The sequence below is a fragment of the Anastrepha obliqua genome, chromosome 4, assembly GCF_027943255.1.
Source record: "Anastrepha obliqua isolate idAnaObli1 chromosome 4, idAnaObli1_1.0, whole genome shotgun sequence".
Lineage (NCBI taxonomy): Eukaryota > Metazoa > Arthropoda > Insecta > Diptera > Tephritidae > Anastrepha > Anastrepha obliqua.
The window spans coordinates 11,573,299-11,596,597 of NC_072895.1; the positions used below are offsets into that span (position 1 = coordinate 11,573,299).

General features: G+C 35.5%; 1 protein-coding gene across 3 annotated transcripts in view; it reads left to right on the plus strand.

The window, feature by feature from the left end:
- Positions 1-23,299, plus strand: part of LOC129246065 (protein salivary glands marred) — a 52,506-nt gene that overhangs the window by 26,381 nt on the left and 2,826 nt on the right. For all 3 annotated transcript variants that reach the window (XM_054884588.1, XM_054884589.1, XM_054884590.1), the window contains exons 2-3: positions 12,546-12,700; positions 12,874-13,011. In XM_054884588.1, the coding sequence (XP_054740563.1) occupies positions 12,548-12,700; positions 12,874-13,011 (291 nt within the window). In that variant the 5' untranslated portion in view covers positions 12,546-12,547. The remainder of the gene's footprint in view (positions 1-12,545; positions 12,701-12,873; positions 13,012-23,299) is intronic.

The window sequence follows — 23,299 nt, forward strand, 5'->3', positions numbered from 1 at the left end:
ATCGAAAATTCAGTTACAAAGAAACACGAAAGCTGCTTCGCCAAATTCTTCCTCGATTGCTACTCCCTACTTCTAACCTCCAGCCTTGCCATTTGTCGTTGACACACTGTACAACGCAAAAAAAATACCGACAATGGATTCTGGTAAAGGATATAAAAAGCAATGTTCGCCTGTGCTCGAAATAATAAGGGGACGATTTACCAATTTTAGCAATTTGTTTTGGTATTTAATTTTCATATGTTACGTACAAAGAATGGCCAGTCTTTGCATCTGCGGGGCCCTCAGAACCACACCCACAGATGACTAAATATTATGCTTAACATTGTACCAATAGAGCAGTACGGTAAGCAAACAGCTGCCAAAGCAACTCTCAGACTAAGAGAAATCGGCCTACTCAGAACGTACCAAAGAGGGCACTCCTCAATTTTAGAACAATTCCCCTGCATTCCCAGCACAACGGACTTCTGTAGGACCAAGGACATCAATTTCGATAAATCCTTTGTCACAGTATTTCCTTCCAAAGAGGAATGGGACTTAAACAGATGGCTCAAAACTGGACAACCAAGTAGGTGGAGGGGTCTACTCCGACAAACTCGGAGTATGCCAATCATTTCGCTTACCTGATCATTGCAGTGTATTTCAGGCGGAAGTCACTGCCATAAAAGAGGGACTTAAAGAAATAAAAACGAGAGTATTATCCGCAAATGAAGTCTTCATTTACTCGAACAGTCAAGCAGCAATAAAAGCGCTGGAATCAAAAACACACTCGTCAAAAACAGTTCTAGAATGTTTTAAACTATTAGATGACGTATCTAAGCGCTACAAGGTGCACCTTATCTGGGTACCAGGCCACAGGAACATCGCAGGAAACTGCAAGGCGGATGAACTTGCAAGAACCGGTACAAAGCTCGATCTCGAACCGGACAAGACGCTAATACCCATGCCCATAGCCACTTGTAAATTACTTATAGACAGGGAAACCATCAAAAAGGTAAATAGGTGTTTTAACTGGTCATTGTTTAAGGGGGAGGTAGGGTTTAGCGCTAAAAAAAAAACACTTTTTTTGTGAATTTTTTACAGAAATATGGCTTAAGATACTTTAGTAAAATCAGTTACATGTTATTGTACATCTTTTCAATAAGTTTTTAAAAAATATTAATAATAAAATATTGACAAATAAGCCCATGACAGAGTTTTTTTGGAGATATGTTTTTCGAAAGGTGCTCTGCGGTGCCAATCGTAATGCTCCACCCTACATTAATAAAATTTTTTTTTTTTTCATTTTTGTAGTTTTGGTGGCAAAAAAACGTAAAACGAGCATTTTTGGCGAAAAATTTCGCCATATTTGTAAGTGAAAAACAACCTTAAAAATCAAAAAATAAAAAAAACAGTGTAGGGGGGAGGTATTTTTGATTTTGAAAACGTGTGCCAAATTTGAAAAGAATCGGTTGAATAGTTTCGGAGTTGTGATTGGCACCGACTTTTAAGAAGTCGTTTCGGGAAAAACGCGTTTGAAAAAATGACTCTGAAAAATTATCGATGCTCCGCATTCGAGGTAGAGTGCCTACAAAGGCTATAACTTTGAGAGTTCTGCTCCGATCCACTTAAAATTTTGACACAACATTCTTGAAATGATTTACTATAAGATGAGTTAAGAAAAAAAATGTCGATTTTGTGACCCTACCCCCCCCTTAATAGGCAGCCACGCTAGAAGGTTAGGACTCCCTTACTTCGATTTCTGTAGAAGCTGTCTTAATACAGAAGAAGAGGAAACAGTCAGACACCTTTTATGTGAGTGTGAAAGCCTAGCTATGAGAAGGCTGCGCACTCTCGATACAGCATTTCTAACCGATGTAGCGGACATAGCCCATCTAAAACTAACGAAGCTCTGCTCGTTTATTAAAGCAACCGGATGGTTTGAAAAGGAACACGTAGAGTAAGGATAAGCTCCAGTGGTATCACAATGGACCTGCCGAAGGTCTAAGTGTGTCTTACGACAACCACCCTACCTACCTACCTACCTACAAAAGTAAGTGCATTCTGCAACAAAAAGTATAACTCAAAGTTCCGTATTCCATATACAAAATTCATAAAAATGTAACAAATTTCTTAAAACCGAAATTTGCAAATTTTATTTAAAATTTCTAAAAAAATTCTGGGAGAATTTTGGTTTTTTTTTCGTTTTCTAAAGTTCGATGCGTCTTTAACGTTGTGTCAAAATTTCTACTAAATCAAACTAACGGAGATAACGACCTTAAACTAAAAGAATTTAGTGAGACTGTGGGCTCATTCAAGGGGGCAGATAGCTGTAAAATTTCGAAAAACACAATTTTTTTTTTTCATAAAATGTTAATATAATCCTTTAAGAATATGCAAAAATAGTAGAAAAATTCGCCCCAAAATTCATGTTTTTTAAGCATTTTTCCCCCATTTTTGTCTAATTCATACAGAAATTATGACATTAATAAACAAAAAAGTTTTTGGTTTTTTGTATTCAGGTCACTGACGCCGATGCTACGAGGGGTGCCTGTTATATGTCGGGATTAGAGAACAAAAACAAATTTTAATCATCGAAAATCACTTTATTGTTTTTCAAAATATTCTCCATGAAGATCTATCCACTTTTGCATGCGTTTGAACCAATTGGCGAAGCACTTTTGCCACTCTGAATGAGGTACCTCCAAAACATGCATTTTGAATGCCGCAACCGCTTCTTCAGGTGTCGAAAAACGTTGACCTCTCAGTTTGTTTTTTACGTACGGGAATAAAAAGAAGTCATTCGGTGCCAAGTCAGGACTATACGGCGGATGACCCACTAATTCGATGTTTTGGGTGCTCAAAAATGCAGTTCCTTGAGCCGATGTGTGAGAGCCCGCATTGTCCTGGTGAAGAGTGATCCGTCTTCGGCGATTGGTTTTCCTAATTTCTTGGAAGACAACTGGCAAACAAACGGTTGTGTGCCACTCAGAATTTACTATTTTGCGTTGTTCTAGTGGTACGGTTGCGACATGGCCAGTTTTTCCGAAAAAACAGGCGACCATTTGCTTGGAAGTGCTTCGTGCGCGAACAACTTTTGTTGGATTTGGCTCATCTTGAAACACCCATACAGTCGACTGCTGTTTACTTTCGGGCTCATACGCGTAAATCCATGATTCATCACCTGTAACGATGTCATAGAGATCCAACGCGAACAAATTTTTTTGTCAGTCAAATGTTTATGCAATATTGAATGTGTGCTGGTCCCACTAATGCCTAAGATTGTCTCAATCTCACGATAGGTCACATGACGATCTTGCAATATCAGTTCGCGCACAGCATCAATGGTTTTCGGAACAACAACTGGTTTTGGACGACCTTCACGAAATTCGTCTTGGAGTGAACTACGACCACGATTGAATTCACCATACCATCGATAAACACTACTGGTCCTTGATGGAGCTTCATCGCCAAAATATGAATTAAGTTCATCAATGCAATGTTGCTGAGTTAATCCACGTCGAAAGTTGTAAAAAATAATCGCACGAAAATGTTCATGATTTCATTCCATTTTCGGACCGAGATGAATCTTTTAAGTTACTGTAAACAACACAAATAGCACTGGTATTTCAAAACGTTCTGAGTACGTAAAAGCCAAAAAATGTCAAACTTTGCGATACAGCTGTCAGTTGCCAGATTGCAACACCAGGGTTGCCAAATCCCGAAATATAAAAGGCACCTCTCGTAAAATGCCCGCCGATTGAGAAGCCCCGCTGCGACCTTCCTGGAAGAATTGAGTGTACATCCGCCATTTTAAATGATTAAAATAAAAAAAAAAATTTCATATCATTTTAAATAATTTTAATGAAAATCAGGGAAAATATGGCTGTTTACAGGTATCTGTCCCCTTAACTGATTTTTTCACCAAAAGCCAGTATTTTTTTCTAAAGCTCAATGCGTCTTTAATGTTTGCCAAAATTTGAAACAAATCAGAGGAAAACATACGTAGATATAAAATTTTAACTGAAAGAATTTCGTGAGACTTTGTTTGGGCTCATTTAAGTGATTTTTTCCAAAAACCAGTATTTTTTTTGTTTTTTTTTTGAGTTTTCTGAAGTTCAATGAGTCTTTAATGTTGTGCCAAAATTTCAACTAAATCAGAGGAAAACTTACGGAGATAACGAACCTTAACTGAAAGAATTTAATAAGGGCCACTTGGAAGTAGTGAGACTTTGCGCTCATTTCACTTATTTTGTCCCAAAAACCAATATTTACTTTTTTGTATTTTTCTCAAGTTTAACGCATACATTTTTTTGTTCACTGACGTGTTGAGCATTTTCTTCCATTATTCTAGGCCTCCGAACAGCTGCTTTATATGGAAGAAAATGTTCGTGTGATAAAAAGCAGTCAAAAGCCAACGCGAATTTCGAGCGACTTCGATTTTACATTTTATTCTACTAAAAATCAGTATTGCGTACCTTGAAATTTTCTAAAGATTCTGATTGAAAATTTGAAAAATTGTTTAGAATTTTGTTTTTGTGAATTTTGTATAAAGTTTGGATTTTTGAGTTATATGCTTTTGTTGTAGGATGCACTATACTTTTATAAAGAAGTAATACGAATACGAATACAAAAACAAAAAGAGTGAAAACTTGGCATTTCGTCGCGCTTATTATTTTCAACACAAATGGACGATTTTAAAGTTTACGTCCGAATTTTTTTTAGAAGGTGAAATCAAAGTTTTCACACTTTTGCACATTTTATTGGAAATCAGCAGTAACCTACATGCAAGTAAGCATTTTACCGAAAAAATTCCAATACATTGGTCTTTTTTCTTTACATCCTTGTTCACTCCGCTCGGAAGCATAGGGCCTCGATAAGACTCTTCCATCGTACACGGTTCTGGACTGTTGTTTTTGCGCCGTCCCGTGTGATGTCGGCATCTGCTAGTTAGCGCAACATCGACCTTCGCCAAGTGATCTTTGGCCGAGCGCGATCTCTGCTCCTTTCAGGTCCTCAAGATGTCAGAACTCCGAATTTGTATGCTGAAAAGTGTGATTAGGACTCGAATTTTTCCATTCATAACAGAGACATGACTTTTGTTCGTTACCCGCAGATTATTGTCCACCAGAAGTCTAAGTTCCCCTTAGCCGCCGGGCTAGTGACTTACAGATGACGCGTAATTCTCAAAAACTGTCAAACATTTCATTGCTTTCATGAAGCCTTGATTTAGTACCTATGAGCTCTGTAAATCTAAAGAAGTCCCCTACTGGAAGACCCTATGTACTCAAAGTTTGTTATAATATTTGAATAATAATACTCCAAATTGGAAAATAATTCGCAAATTTCTGTCGAGTGCAAGTATGTTTATGTTGTTGTTATTGTATATGTAACAACATATTGTCTATTGGATGTCATTGGCCCTTCATCCCTTGCCTATTAGTACTCTTGAATAATTCACAAAAAACAGAAATGCGATTAGATAAGAATGGCAATATATAACTGTGTATGTGTGTATGAACATATGTATCTAGATAGGGAATTTACATTTAGCCCCGAAATTCATTATGGGCGTAATTATAATTATTGTTCGCAGCTTTATTTTGCCCTCAAGCAGCAAATCATTAGCGGAACTAATTGCTTTTTAGCGATATAAGTGCCAATTTCTTCCAAATGATAAATGTTTACTTTCAATTTTTTTCTTTTTTTTCGCCAAAAACTAAATTTGCCATTGACCTTAACCGGAACTCGTTTGATGTATTTGAAGTTTTGCTTTTATTTAATATAACCTATTTTGCATTGTATGATATATAATATTATCGCCGAGTGTACTTATATATTGGGTATTGGAATAAGATTCCGTCCTTTCTAAGCCAAAGTTACGAATTATTTAAACAATTAAATAATCTTCTTCTTTATTTGCTATTCGTAATCGAATGTAAGCGATTATACAATTTAAAAGTAATAACATTATTTACACATATTTTTAAAATGTTTTTTTTTTTTTTGTAATACAAATTTTTAACTATATTTGAAGATAATGCGCGGTCTCTAGCAGCTTCCAAGAGAGCTCGATTCAAACGCATTAACTACAGTCGGTAAAGATCGCCGGTGATGGTTTCAGACGGTTTAAGGAGTTCATCGTCCCCTTAGTATAACAATAGCCTATGTGCTCATAGGCTATTATTTTTTTATTGAATTTTTGGATTCTCCATCGTCGATTTTATATGTGGTCAAAATTTTATCAAATTCTAGTTCCACAAAGTGGGTGAAAACGTCAGTCAAAAAATAATAAATATTTACAGACATAATGAGATTTCAGTGAGAGCTACTTTCGACAAAAAGTTTGAAATTCATTTTCTCAAAACATCAAAAAATTTATAGGCTATTTTAATACTAAGGGGACGTCATAATAGATGACACCCTTCTGATCTCACCAGATGCACAACATAACCTTTGAAGAGTGCATTTTTTTTTTCGCTGTCGATGGACCTGGTCCGGCTTTGCAGGCTCCAACTTTTTCGCCGCTTAGGGTTATAATAATAGATCCATTTTTCATCCAGTGGCGATGCGATGCAGAAAACCTTTTCTTTTCTGTCGTTCAAAAAGTATCTCACACGTCACCCAACGTCTCTCGATATCCCTTTCCTTTAATTGATGTGGCACCCAGTTACCTGCTTTCTGGATCATTCCCGTCGCGTACAAATGTTTACAGACAGTTGATCTGTCAACATCCAACTCTTAAGACATATCATCAAAGGTTCGACATGCGTCTTCATCCAATAATTGTTGTAGTTGAGTATCTTCGAATTTTTTCGGTGCCACTTCGCTCGTTCGATCTTCATCACTCACGCCGAAATTGTCACTTTGGAAGCGTTGAAACCACTCTTTATAAGTTGTATTTGATGGAGCGTGATTACGGTAAATATTGATCAATATACGACACGTTTCAGGTACACTTTTCTTACAGAGGTAATAATGAAGCATGACTTCCCGCAAATGCTGCGTTTTTCGGGACGAACGTAGACATTTTTGACGTCAGATAAAAAAGGATCTTTACGCTTCAAACGAATGTCAACTACTGCGATCTAGACCCCACATATACACCTTCATACCGGTATACTTGTATAACTAGAGCGAACACAAAAACAGTTTCAGCAGCGACACCTCTTTTACGAGGGCGGAAACTTATTGCCATACCCAATATTATTAAAACTGTAAATAAAAAAATTAAATTTTGTGGTTGAATTATAATTATTTTGATAATTTTTTGTAATTTCAAGTTTCAAACTTTTTAATCAGAATTAAAAAAAAAATTGAATCGGCAGTTTTCTAGCGCAATACCGTCAGCGGGAAAAAGTAGCAAAAATAAACGCGAATTTTAAGTAACTTCAAAGTTGCACTTTATTATGCCAAAATTCAATAATTCAATGAGCTACTGTAAAACTACGTATTATACAATTTTTTTAAATCTGATAAAAAAGTTTGAAATTTTGACGACAATTTAACGAATTTTGCAGAAAGTTAGAAACTTTGATTTACATGAAATTTGTTGTAGAATGATCTATATGTTTATCAAAAATTAGTGAAAATTAAAAAAAAAACAAAAGAAAATTAGTCAAATATCGGGATTCTATTATTTTGTCCGTAAGCATATGACATTTCAGTATGCATTTAACATCAGTTTCTTCCATTTCGGTACGAGTTGAAATTTTTCCGAAATACGAAATTACGAGAAATACTTCCTTCCTGGTTAGTAATCTTGTTTAAATAACCCTTGCTTGTAAAGGATGGTCAATTTAGAGATATCGGATTTTAAATTGAAATACCCTATGATCAAAAAGTACCAGGAATGTTTAATTTAAACGAACCGCGCACGTGGGAACCGGTCCATATTTTTTTTTTGTTTATGTTGGTAGGACTGTAAGACACACTTCTGTCACTTTTTAGCGCCATCGGATCATTAGTGTCTGCCTGGCCCGCCAGAAACGTGGGCAAACATTCTTGGATCACACGCCATCGCACCGAGCCCAAATTGTGCTGGATTATTTGGCCAAACGCCAAATAAATACCATCGTGCAAGCACCGTATTCACCTGATATGGCCCAGGCGACTTATTTTTGTTTCCCAAGTTGAAACACTTCGTGTAAGGAGATTTCAGTCGATAGGGGAGATCAAAGAGAATGCGACGAAGGAGCTGAAGGCCATCACTTCGTCGGCCTACCAGAAGTGCATGGAGGACTGGGTTAAACGTTGGCACATGTGCGTTGCTTGAGACGGGTCACATCTTGAAGGAGATAAAATAAATTTGCCTGAAATTTAACTCTGTTTTTCCCGGTACATTCAGATCATAGGGTAAATTGCGCCGAATTACGGCGCAGTTGGTTCCAATATTTATTTCACGAATGGTTCTACAGAAAAATAATAAAGATTGCCAAACCGATTTTAATTTTCGTAAAGGGGTTATAGGTAGTAAGAATTTTCAAAAAATATATATATTTTTTGCATTTTCTTAGAGTACAATATCTTAAAAATATTGTGTGAAAATTCGAAGTGAACCCGACAAATACTTTCGAGTTATTCAACAATTAACAAAGGGCGCTCCGGAGCGTTCGAGAGCAAGTATTACTATATATATAATGTACGTACGTGCCCATTCTGGGTGTTTGGCTGAGCTCCTCCTCCTATTTTTGGCATGCGTCTTGATGTTGTTCCACAAATGGAGGAGCCTACAGTTTCAAGCCGACTCCGAACGACAGATGTTTTTTATAAGGGGCTTTTTCATGGCAGGAATACACTCCGAGGTACGCCATTGCCTGCCGAGGGGCGACCGCTATTAGAAAAAACCTTTTTCTTAATTTTGGTCTTTCACTGAGATTCAAACGTACATTCTCTCTGAATTCTGCTTCGGAGGCCGCAAGAGCAAGTAGCAAAACTTTAAATTCATTTTTCTCAAAACTATGTTTTTTAATCTGGTGATTACTGTATAGTAGATTTCAATAAAATGTATACATTATTATTTATATAAAGTTCCTGATCGAAGGATTTTTTTCGATTTTTTTTAAACAATTAATTGTCGATTTTTTTCTCGAAAATCTGAAAAATATTTCCTGAGGCCGCCATATTGTTAATTTTGAATAAAAAAAGGCTTCGATCGAGCACAAGATTTACTATTAATAAAACTAATTTGTCTTGTCCGATTGATTTTCGATGAATCTCCAAGGACTTGTGATGATCACCGCAAGGGAGTTCTGCAGAAACGGGCTCCACACAAACAGCGAGAACTTTTACAATTATTAATTTTTTTGTTTTTTGAAATTTTGCTAAAATCAAGTCGAAACATGATGCTATGTTTTTATTTTTGTAAAATAAAGCAACTGACTAGCAAAAAAAAAATATTCAAATCATCATTTTTTCGGGCCTCTGACTACCCTTAACCTAAAATGTATTTATTTCAATTTAAAATCCGATTCTGCTAAATTGATCACTTTTTAGATTTGGTGGGAAGGGCTGAGGCTTAATATCATTTGGTTAGGCCCCAATCCTAATAATCTGCAATAACAATTTAATAACCTCTATACCTAAAAGACGTGCAGGACTCATCCGGAATAATGGGTTCGCTACTTAATAACCAACGGAGTGCATAATTTTTGAGCAGCACTGTATATGCAGAATTGCTTGTAAGTAGGTTCTCGAGGCGAAATATATGAATAATATGAAATGTCTACCTACACGTGGGCACATACGTATCCATGTATCCATGTATACATTAATGGTTCCTTGACACGCTACTGAAATTTGAAAATACTTGTAGGTATTAATGTACAATACACACACACCCACACACACATGTATACCTACTTACATATGGGAGTTTCTAAACACATGAATTGTATATACCTTTAAATCTACCCCCAAACATCATAACAATGGCTTTTTGGTAGCACCCTTTGCCTACGCCTTACTGCTCCTTACCGTTGCCGCTACAAGTATATGTATGATATATATGGACATACATACGCACGCATGCTTAAAATGTTTAGCGCTCGTATAAATCGCTGCACCTACACGCATATGTACATCACTTATTCTATAGTATATTGCTCCAATTTATTTTTGAAAAATTCTCTAGCATTTTCCTTTTTCTTCTCATTCGATTTAAAATTGCATTCAAACTAAAATCAATCAAAAAAAAAAAAACAGAATTTGTTAGCAAAATGGCAGCGGAAGGTTTGCGTCAATGCCTGCTGCTGTGGAGCGTCGACTATTGGAATCTAGAAGGTAATCAAGCAAACATTTAGTCAACCAACCATGCCATCAAATCAATACCAAATAAAGCATTTCTTTTATTTTGATTACTTTTTCAAATTTGATTACTTTATACCCTTTTGCCATAAAGTTTACGTGGTTGTGTATTGGTTCCTTTTTTCTTTTATTCCTTTGTTCCCTCGCACTTTTAACCTTTTACATTATTCATACATACTCGTATGTATGTATGTATTTAGTTTCTTTGTTATAGTTTCATATGCATAAATGGATTCTTTTTTACCCATTGTGTCAAACTCAGCATGGCCAACAACTTAGTTCCCTGACTTGACTTGGTCGAAAAGCAATTTTCTCATGCAAATTGACTGCTTTGAGTTGAGTGCAGTGAATGCATGTGTTTATTTATTAAAACAAAAAATTATAATTGTTTTCTTTATTGAATGTTTATTTTTTAAATAGATTTTGCATTAATATAGCGTCACAAAATGATATTTGATATACTAATATATATATAATACTTTTTTCCCAAGAATGTACGAGTTGTAGGCATAGCCAAGTAGAAAACTGCTGCTTACTCAGAATTTAGAATTTCAAAATCTGGACTTGGGGCCAAAAATATAATTTTTCATGCTTCAAAGCGTAAACTTACCCGAAACTGTATGCAATATGGCGCAAAATTAATCACCGTAACGGAAGTTTTATGGTTTTTGCAAATGGCGTCCTATGTGAATCGAATTTGAGGCTTGTGTGCTAGCGCAGCATACTTTGACCTGCCATAAATTCTGTTACAAGTTTAGTCCTTTACTGATATGAAATTATAATACTTTTTTTAATGAAGTTAGTTTTATGCCTTCATGTAAATATTAAAAATTTTTCTTTTTTCATTCGAAATGGTCGCACTTTGCTTTTGCCCAAGCCTTCAACCGATTAGGCAATTCAGCTATTGCTGCACTCACGGTTTCATTTTTCATGGATATTGACGTCGCTGCTCGAACACAAGATTGTTTGAGAATCTCCAAATTGACGTGTCTGAGTGAGGTCTGCGACAGGCCATGTTCTCCAATTGTGGCCATAAATTTTAGTCCAATGGACAAACAGACAAGCTACGGAGTACTTCACTCAAAACACTATTTTTTTTTTATTTAAAAAGTAACTAAAAAATATTTTTTTTTATTTATTAAAAAAGTTATTCAAAACCAATTTGATGATTGATGTTGCGCCACTTTGTATATATATTAACTCCGTGAGAAAGCTTTATATGTCATTAAAAAAACGAAAACCACTTTTAGCTGCTTACAATAGACCTCTTCTTTTCGCCATACGTTCGCAAGTAGATGAAGCAACTGCTATAAATAAAAATATGTTGATATCACTGGAAAAGAGCTGCAAAAATTGACATGTTTTTCCAACCACTTAATGAGTACTAGTAAGACCACGTTCATACAGAGCAACTTTTGCTGCCTCAACTCGTTACTTATGATGCTCGTCCTCTGTCAACACCCTTTGTGCTCTCGTTCTTCTCAATGCTGTTGTCGCCTGTAGACTAAAAACTAACAATTGTAAGGTGCGTGAATACGACAGGCAACACCCAAAAGAAAAATCGCAATATTGAAGCAATAAAAGTCTCCCTGTATGAATGCGGTCTAATGAAACACTCTTGAAAGAGAGTTGGCAGCATTGAAAATAGTGGTCGAAGTGGTTGTCCTCGCGTGGTTCTAGTGAAGAACTGGAAAGTCCATCATTGACCAGAGTTTTGTAAAAGACCCATGAAAGGAGAATCGACACACACCATCTTTTCGTCGACTTCAAAGGTGCATTCGACAGCACGAAAAGGATCCTGTATGCCGCGATGTCTAAATTTGGTATCGCCGCAAAACTAATACGGCTATGCAAGATGGCGTTGCTCAATACCGACAGTTTTTTTAAACTCGGTCAAAATCGCGTAAGCGCTTAACGCGCCAATTAAGAAGAAGTAGAAGAGAAAAATTGATTTGTCCAGATTTTGAGGGCCAATTAAAAATTCCAAATACGCAGTTTTTTTCTACTTGACTAGGCCTACAGTTTGTTGCTTGTCTCGAAAAAAGTATATTCTCACTCTCACACAATATTATTATATATAATAGCAGCTTTTTGTTTAGAAAATGTTTTAATAATTTTATTTATTTTATACTACATACATAAGTCTATTTTTTCTATCACCATGCAATACTTTATCCTACTCGTATTTCTACACTTGAAGCAAAAAACTGTGCATTTCTATTTATAGTTTTATTCATTTATTATTCTCTTTATATTTTATTCAGTTATGGCTGACAGTGCTTTCAAGTCGCGTGACATTGGCTTGCGTGCCCAAAAGAAGATCCTCTCGCGCATGGCCACCAAGAATATAGCGAAAACATTTATAGATGGCACCACCGCATCGCTTCTTGATAATTTATATCGCCTATGTAAAATGCATGTAAGTGCGTTACCATCGACTTTTGCTTACCATTTACATACATACATACCGATTACTTACTATGTGTGAGAACTTTTACTATTTCATACTTAACTACTTACATTCACTGCTTTGCTGACTCATCACATTCACTGTACATTAACTTTATAATTTTACTTATCTATATAATGTAGACGGGCAACAAAGTCAAAGCGGAGAAGCTGATAAAAAACATAATTAAAATTGTTATCAAAATTGGTGTCCTACATCGAAATAATCAATTCAGTGCCGAGGAACTGAAGGATGCGGAAGTCTTCAAGCGGAAGTTTCAAGTAAGTATTGTAAATGGGAATATAAGAAATAATTGTGGGCAGACAGTATACACAGATAATTGAAAGATGACTAGTAACGCGTGGAGTTTTTATACTACACCCAGGAGAAGTGCAACGAAAGTAGATCTATTGTGCAAAGTCTGCTGAGGTACCCTTCGTTTTGAAGCTTTTTAAAAATTTTAGCACATTATGGGGTTTATTGTTCCATAGTTTACATGGAGGCACAGCGTACCACCAAGCAGTGGCTAGGAAACAATATTCCTGGGTTCATAGCCGCAGAAGATTGAAAGATTGGCCGTCTGGAAGTGCAGATCTGAATCCATTGTGCTACAGTTTGTGCTCAGAATGGGAGAACATGGCCTGTCGAAATTCTCACAGAAATTTGGAGAAACTCAAACAATCCTTTTGCAAAAAAAAAATTTCCTTCAAAATTAGTTTCTCGGTATTCTGCAGATTCTGCGATTTTCATACTAAATTTTTTTCGTTAATTTTTTACATCATAAAAATATAATCATTGTATAACAAAAACCTATAAATAAAAAAGAGGTTGTCTGTAAAGTCGGTTTACTGACGATAGTTTAACGTGATAACGTCATAAGAAAATACTAATTGAATGGTTGCATTTTTCAAAAGAAAATTTTAATTTTATTTGTTTGATAGATATTTTGTATGGATATAGAGAATGAGTTAACATTAACATAACATATATTAATATACTTTAACATAACATAACATAACATAACATCACATAACATAACATCACATAACATAACATCACATAACATAACATAACATGACATAACATAACATAACATAACATAACATAACATATCATAACATAACATAACATAATCACGTCAAAAAATAATAATAACATTAAAACAACAGGTATTATTAACAAACTTGGTTTTATTTATAATCAATAAGAAGGCATATGCAAATACAAATACGTGAATTTATATATGTACATATGCGCATATACATACACATATACGCTCACTTAAGTAGGAGAGAGCAAGATGTCGAACGTTGCCGTTCGTTTGCTTTGTTTGCTTTGTCGTTCGTTCCGCGCTTTCGCTTGCAGTTCATTCAAGGTAACGGCAATGAGCAAGGTAACGGTAATGAGCAAGGTAACACTAATGAGCAAAGTAACGACACATTTGCAGCCTGTTAAATCGAATTATAAGACGTTATCACGTAAAAAGAAATAACGCCTCTGTCCGGCGTTAGGAATTGTTTCGCTTATCGCTGACCGAGAGAGTTTCGCCAGTGTTCAACGAACTTCTCCACTTCCCACCTCCTGATGTGGCCCTTTGTAAGTTCACAGAAAGGTTCAGGACCAATTGGTCAGACATACATAAGCTCAAGTCGTTCCAATAACTTAAGTAGACCCGACTGCCATTTGAACAGAAAACTAAAAACGGGAAATATAGCAAGAAACCAAGACAGAAAAAGAAGTGGTCGTCTTCGCGTGCTTTGAACCAGTGCAGACATAAAATCCGTTCGAGAAACAATTCGCTGCAATTCCCTTAGAAAGCAGAAAATCATGTCGAGAGAATTGAATTGAACGAACAGATCCATGTCAATACTAATTAGAGATGATCTCCACATGAAAGCTTTGTGTCGTTCAAGTGGACATCTTTTTTGACAACGCGCCTGAAAAAAATTAGACTTGACAGTTGTAAGCAGCTCTTCGGCGACACGCGGTCAACGACCATGCAAATATTTTTTTCACAGATAAGAAAATTTTCACTGCTGAAGAAGTTTTTAGTAAGAAAAACGACAAAATCGATGCTAAAACTTCTAAAGACGCAAAAAATGTTGTTCCAAGGGTTCTGCGTGGTCACCATCCAACCTCCGCAATAGTTTGCCTTATAAATCCGTTACAACTCTTCATTTCTGCGGAAAAGGGGTTAAGACCGAGGAAAAGGTGTACCAGGAGGATGTCTTAGAAGGCGTGCTGAAACAGTTGAGCGATACTCTCTTCAATGGAGAGCGTTGGAACTTCCAGCAAGACTTCCCTCTAGTCCATAAGGCAAAAACCACCCAGCAGTGGTGGCGAAAAGAAAGAAACCAGATCAGCTGATTTACCGATACTACATTGCTATTTGCGCTATATTAAAAAATAATATCGAAAATTATAAAAAACTAGCTTTAACCCGCGGCCCCGCTCGCGTAGGAGTAGTTTTGAGGGATTTAGGATATGTATTTAAAAGAATTACAAACAATAATTTCATAGAAAATATTTTTTTATTAATAACCATTGTAGTATGTTCACTTATCGAATGCTCACTGTACTCAGTTGAATGCATAAATATTATTACAAACACATTGTAGCACTTGACTACAATATTCATATAAACAATGTGCAAGCACTTGTGGTAATACGATCCCTGGGCCATTGCCCTGATGCTCACTGTACTCAGTTGAATGCATAAATATTATTACAAACACATTGTAGCACTTGACTACAATATTCACATAAACAATGTGCAAGCACTTGTGGTAACACGATCCCTTGGACATTGCCCTGCATGGACATTACCGCGTCGGCATATTTGATATGCGCCGACGGTTCAACAACCAAGTGAACATATTACCTCCTCCCCGCCGTTACGAGCCGCGTCAGCCCTTAGACGTTCTTATGTAAACAATACATAAAGAATTATACATAAGCTGACCGCGCCTCTGCCGGCGTCCCTGACAGCGCAGCCACGCTGTCTTTAGCTGTAAGAACCATATTGTAATAACTAAAAATTCAATCAATAAAAGACACTCGTAGTGACGAGTCGATGGAACGGAACATTTTCTGATTTTCAATTAATACATGGCGGCCGTGACAGATATACTTTGAACTTTAATAATACATGGCGACCGTGACAAAGTCCTGGAGTCAAGCAGCAGGAGGAAAGAAAGCTATGCCAACAACATATACAAAGTATTGAAGCAGCCGTGACAAAGTATTGAAGCAGATGGACGCTGGACAACTTTACATCGCAAAAAGGCAAAGAGCAGGAACAGCGTTGGAACCTACATTTTTCTTGTCTGAGTGAGTAGAGGTTCAATGAATGCAGTAATTAAAAAGAAAAAAGCCGGAAGAAGCGGCATACGAGTACGCCTCCAAAAGAGGAAGGCGGAAATTCTCAAACTATTGTTTGCCACCAACCCACCATTACGTTGGGAAGCAACAATAGCACTACAAGCCGAGCTAGATCAGATTGATCAAGCCCAGAAGGCAAACCATAAGCATTCAACCTCTACCACCACACAAAGACATATAAAAATAATTGATAAAACTATTCCCAAATTAAACCAGCCAGGAGCAATGAAAGCCCAGCTCAGTAAACCAGCCAAGAAGTGCCCAACCGACTGCGAGGGACCATTGGACAGTGCGTTCTGCCAATACACGTGCAAGCACTGCACGGCAGCGGATCCGAACACCAAGATGAACCACAACTAGAAACATCAAACGCGAGAGGCACCCCGCCGCTTGCGTCAACGAGGGAGCGCCAGCGTGCCAGATCCGGCGAAGACCAGCTGGTGCAGATGGACGATCAACAGCAGCAGAATTTAGATATAGTTATATAATACAAAAAAAAATATATTGTAATTAATTTAAGACAAATATTGTAAGCGGAAGCGATAACTGCATTGCCCGCTAGAGTATGGCCAGTGAAGCCATACAAACCACTAGGTAGGAGATCGCTGTTGATAGAATCAGGAAAAATTAATTAAATTAAAATTTACTCCTAAATGAACACTAACGTTAGAAATAACAAAACTAAAATAAATGAGCAGAAACAGTATAAGTAAATTTGATGATATATATATAATAACACCCAGAATGGGGTTAATTGATACCAAAACAGTGGACTCCACTGCAAATGTAATAAATAAAATAGAATCGTCAAATATTGATATGAAAACAACAAACATATTGTTACTGATAATCGTTATTATTATGTGTGCATATATTATTTACAAAGCCTACATCCTACATAATAAATGTATAAAAAAGAGAGCCTTAAGCCAAGCTAACGATCTTGATAAGATCTGAAAATAATATACAAACACACACGATTCTCATGGTAATGTGTTTATATATACAAAAAAAAAAACTTTTATATATATACATATATATAATGAATCCCAGGCATGGAATGGGAGCAACTAACCCTAAATATCCGTGAACTAAAAGAAAAATTTGATAAATCTTACAAATGTGTAAGCCAGAATAGGTCAATACAAAAGGATACTTTAAATAAACATGCGAAAATTCTTGTAGAAACATTTAATGATGCAAGAATATTAGTGCATGATAATAGACGTATAATAAATAAAACTAACTGGTCAAAAATATCAAAATTGTTAATCAAATTACGTTCAAATTTATATAACGTCAAAGAAAAGTATCAGCTAGATATTTTCATTCCAACAGTGTTAAATTCACCATTAACACTACATGGAGAAGAAGATCAGAAATCAGTTGAAACAGATTTAGATTCAGATCCTGAATCAAACGAAGAAACTGACATAAAAGAAAACGACCTAAAAGATCTTACAATTCCTGCACAAATCACTTTATCTGAAGAAGATAATGAGATAGAACAGGAAGAAGGATTGAATTCTAGCACAAGCTCAGCAGACACAGAAGAATACATCATGACAGACGTAAACGCCCAAAGGGCATACATAAAGGACATATCGAATGCCATTCCAGAATTCAATGGACAGAAAATACATCTTCAAAGATTTGTAACAGCTTTGAAGTTAATAAATCTGACAAAAGGCACATTCGAAGAAATAGCTGTTGAGGTCATTAAGTCAAAAATTGTTGGCTCAACTCTATACAAAGTCCAAAATGAAACGACAATTAATGCAATAATCAAAAAATTGCAAGATACTATAGTTGGTGAAACATCCGACGTAGTAAAAGCCAAATTGTCTAAAACAATGCAAAAAGGGAAAACTGCCGAAAAATTTACGACAGAAATTGACAATTTACGAAAGCTTTTGGAAGCTTCGTATATTGCCGAAGGCCTATCAGCCGAACATGCTGACAAATTCAGCACTAAAGAAGCCATTAACACAATGGTTAAAAATTGCGAACACGGAAAGTTAAAAACAATCCTCGAGGCAGGCAATTTCAAAACAATGGATGAAGCCGTCACAAAGTATATACAATGTAGTACCGAAATGACAGGCAATCCCAATTCAATATTGCTAGCCCAAAGGGGCCGTGGTAATTATAACAACAGGAATAATTATCGCGGTAGAGGCAATGGTAGAGGCAATGGTCGAGGTTATTATAATAATAATTATTATAATAACAACAACCGCAATAATGGCCAGAATAATAATTACCAATATAATAATTATAGAGGTAATAATAGAGGAAACAACAGAGTCAACCATAGAGGAAATAACCACCAAAATGGAGGTTATAACCAAAACAGTTACAATAATGTAAGGGTGACCCAAAACGCTTCGGGAAACTCCCAACAGCCTTTAGATACTCAGCAGTAAATAATAAAATTCATACCATCAATCTCAGCCAAAACATATACGTAACCTTCACAAATATAAACACAGGGAAAGAACTAGTATTCTTGATAGACACAGGTGCAGATATATCTATATTAAAAGAAAATTCAGATGTTTTTCAATACATTCAAACTGATCATATAATAAATATACAGGGAATAAGTCAAGAAGTAACCAAATCTAAAGGACTTACTTCCATTGAAATCCAAACCACAAATTACATAATCCCCCACGATTTTCACATTGTAAATTTACAATTCGCTATTCCATGTGATGGAATACTAGGAATAGATTTCATTAAAAAATACAACTGTCAATTAGATTTCAAGCCGTCTGAAGACTGGCTTATAATCAGACCAAATAACTTAAAATACCCAATTTATGTTCCGATAACATACAGTTCTGGCAACAATTCAATAGTTCTGCCAGCAAGATCACAAGTGGTCCGAAAAATTACAATAAACTCAGTAGAAGACAGTGTATTTATTCCAAACCAAGAAATTCTGCATGGTATCTACATAGCAAATACCATAGCAACAACCCAAAATGCATTCATAAGAATGCTTAATACAACAAATGAAGATCAGTTAATCAACATAAATAAATTAGAATATGAACCACTTTCAAGCTACGAAGTAGTTAAAACAATTCCAGAGAATAGAGAGAAATCTGTACTAAAACAGCTATCAAAGAATTTCCCACCACAATTTCATAATCAACTAACAACAATCTGTAAACAATACAGCGATGTATTCGGACTAGAAACCGAACCAATAACCACAAATAATTTTTATAAACAAAAACTGAGATTGAAGGATAATGAAGAAATATACATTAAAAATTATAGAAATCCTCACAGTCACAAAGACGAAATTCAGAAACAAGTCCAAAAACTAATTGACGACAAAATAGTCGAACCATCTGTATCTGCTTATAATAGCCCTTTGTTATTAGTACCCAAAAAGTCACTTCCAAATTCGGAAACAAAAAAATGGCGATTAGTAATTGACTATCGTCAAATTAATAAAAAACTGTTGTCTGATAAATTTCCGCTCCCTAGAATTGATGATATTTTGGATCAACTAGGTAGAGCAAAGTACTTCTCATGCCTGGACTTAATGTCAGGTTTTCATCAAATTGAACTTGAAGAAAAATCAAGAGATATTACTTCTTTTTCAACAAACAATGGTTCATATCGCTTCACGCGATTACCATTCGGTTTAAAAATAGCGCCAAATTCGTTTCAGAGAATGATGACTATAGCTTTCTCTGGACTTGAACCTTCACAAGCATTCCTTTATATGGATGACTTAATAGTCATTGGTTGTTCTGAAAAACAGATGCTTAAAAACTTAACCAATGTTTTTGACAAATGTAGACAACACAATCTAAAGTTACATCCCGAAAAATGCTCATTTTTCATGCATGAAGTCACTTTCCTAGGACATAAATGCACAGACAAAGGAATCTTGCCCGACGACAAAAAATACGACGTCATCCAAAATTATCCAGTCCCACACGATGCGGACAGCGCTAGAAGATTTGTTGCATTTTGTAACTATTACAGAAGATTCATAAAAAATTTTGCTGATTATTCCCGTCACATAACGAAGTTATGTAAAAAGAATGTAAAATTCGAATGGACAGCTAATTGCCAAAACGCCTTCGAACATCTAAAATCAGCACTAATGAATCCAACACTCCTACAATATCCAGATTTCAGCAAAGAATTCTGTATTATCACAGATGCTAGTAAGCAAGCATGTGGAGCAGTTCTAACTCAGAACAAAAACGGACTCCAACTCCCAGTTGCATACGCATCAAGAGCATTCACAAAAGGTGAAAGCAACAAAAGCACAACAGAACAGGAATTAGCAGCTATTCATTGGGCAATAATATATTTCAGACCATATATTTATGGTAGACACTTCACTGTCAAAACAGATCACAGAGCACTTACTTACCTATTCTCAATGGTAAATCCAAGTTCGAAACTTACTCGTATGAGACTTGAATTAGAGGAATATAATTTCACAGTAGAATATCTAAAGGGCAAAGATAATTTTGTAGCCGATGCGCTATCAAGAATTACAATAAAGGACTTAAAAAAACATACAAATAAGTAATAAAATTCTGAAAGTCACTACCAGAAATCAAAGTAAACAGTTAAATTCCTGCGCAGGAAAAGAAAAAGAAAAAGAAAAAGAGGATTTGCGAAAGCAAACTCTAAATGCTTCTCAGCCCAACGTATACGAAGTCATTGCAAATGACGAGGTACGAAAAGTAGTGACCTTGCGAATAACAGACTCTCTATGCTTACTAAAACATGGAAATAAAGTTATAGCAAGAATTGATGTTAGCAATATGTACACCAATGAAATTCTTGACTTAGGTCAGTTCTTTCAAAGGCTTGAAACGGAAGCCGGTATACTTAATATTAGCCAACTCAAAGTGGCACCGAGCGAAAAGATCTTTGAACTAATTTCAATAGATACTTTTAAAAAAATGGGCAATGAAATATTGAAATCTTTAAGAGTAGCGCTACTCCAGCCGGTGACCCTAATACAAAAAGATAAAGAAAAAGAAGCAATACTGTTTACATTTCATGATGATCCAATACAAGGAGGTCATACAGGAATAGCTAGAACAATAGCTAAAATAAAAAGACACTACTATTGGAAAAATATGACTCGTCATATCAAAGAGTATATACGTAGATGTCCCAAATGCCAAATGTCAAAGACGACATTACACACAAAGACCCCAATGACTCTAACTGAAACTCCAATATATGCTTTCGACAGAGTGATAGTAGATACAATTGGTCCATTACCACGCACGGAAAATGGAAATGAATACGCAGTCACTTTAATATGTGATCTGACAAAATACTTAGTAGCAATTCCAGTTGCAAACAAAAGTGCAACAACTGTCGCAAAAGCTATATTCGAATCTTTTATTCTGAAGTACGGTCCAATGAAGACGTTCATTACGGACATGGGAACAGAATATAAAAATTCAATTATATCTGACTTGTGCAAATACTTAAAGATAGACAACATAACGTCTACTGCACACCACCATCAGACCGTTGGAACAGTAGAAAGAAGCCACAGAACATTCAATGAATATATCCGTTCTTACATATCTGTTGACAAAACAGATTGGGACGTATGGCTGCAATATTTCGTATACTGTTTCAACACGACACCCTCTATGGCACATAATTATTGTCCATATGAGCTAGTTTTCGGCAAACAGAGTAACTTGCCAAAATATTTTACAAACATAGATAAAATAGAACCTATTTATAATATAGATGATTACTCTAAAGAAGTTAAGTTTAGATTAGAATCAGCCTATAAAAGGGCTAGATTACTATTAGAAAAACATAAAAATAGAAATAAAGAATATTACGATAGGAATATTATAGATAGTAACATAAAAATAGATGACCTAGTTTTATTAAAAAATGAAACAGGCCATAAGCTAGATAAAACATATTTAGGCCCTTATACTGTAGTAAAAATAGAAGATAACGATAATATAATAATTAAAGACAGTAAAAATAAGAAACAAAAAGTACACAAAGATAGGTTAAAGATTTTCATTTCTTGATATATTAAATACATGTTACTTCACAATCAGTTGACTACTATTATAAAGTAAAGTATGGCCATACCTATAATAAGTAATTAATATAATTAATACCATACCTATAATAAGTAATTAATATAATTAATACCATACCTATAATAAGTAATTAATATAATTAATACTATACCTATAATAAGTAATTAATATAATTAATACCATACCTATAATAAGTAATTAATATAATTAATACCATACCTATAATAAGTAATTAATATAATTAATACCATACCTATAATAAGTAATTAATATAATTAATACCATACCTATAATAAGTAATTAATGCTATATATATATATATATATCATCAAATCTATTAATTAATTAGTATTAAAAGTCATAAAAAAAAAAAAAAAATAAATATATATATAAATTTTACACATAAGTAAGTAATAACACTAAGAAAATAACTTCATGTAATTACGTTATTTTTCTAAAGGAGGGAGATGTAGTATGTTCACTTATCGAATGCTCACTGTACTCAGTTGAATGCATAAATATTATTACAAACACATTGTAGCACTTGACTACAATATTCATATAAACAATGTGCAAGCACTTGTGGTAATACGATCCCTGGGCCATTGCCCTGATGCTCACTGTACTCAGTTGAATGCATAAATATTATTACAAACACATTGTAGCACTTGACTACAATATTCACATAAACAATGTGCAAGCACTTGTGGTAACACGATCCCTTGGACATTGCCCTGCATGGACATTACCGCGTCGGCATATTTGATATGCGCCGACGGTTCAACAACCAAGTGAACATATTACCTCCTCCCCGCCGTTACGAGCCGCGTCAGCCCTTAGACGTTCTTATGTAAACAATACATAAAGAATTATACATAAGCTGACCGCGCCTCTGCCGGCGTCCCTGACAGCGCAGCCACGCTGTCTTTAGCTGTAAGAACCATATTGTAATAACTAAAAATTCAATCAATAAAAGACACTCGTAGTGACGAGTCGATGGAACGGAACATTTTCTGATTTTCAATTAATACATGGCGGCCGTGACAGATATACTTTGAACTTTAATAATACACCATAATATTACAATATCCGGCATCCGTTGCTATGCCTC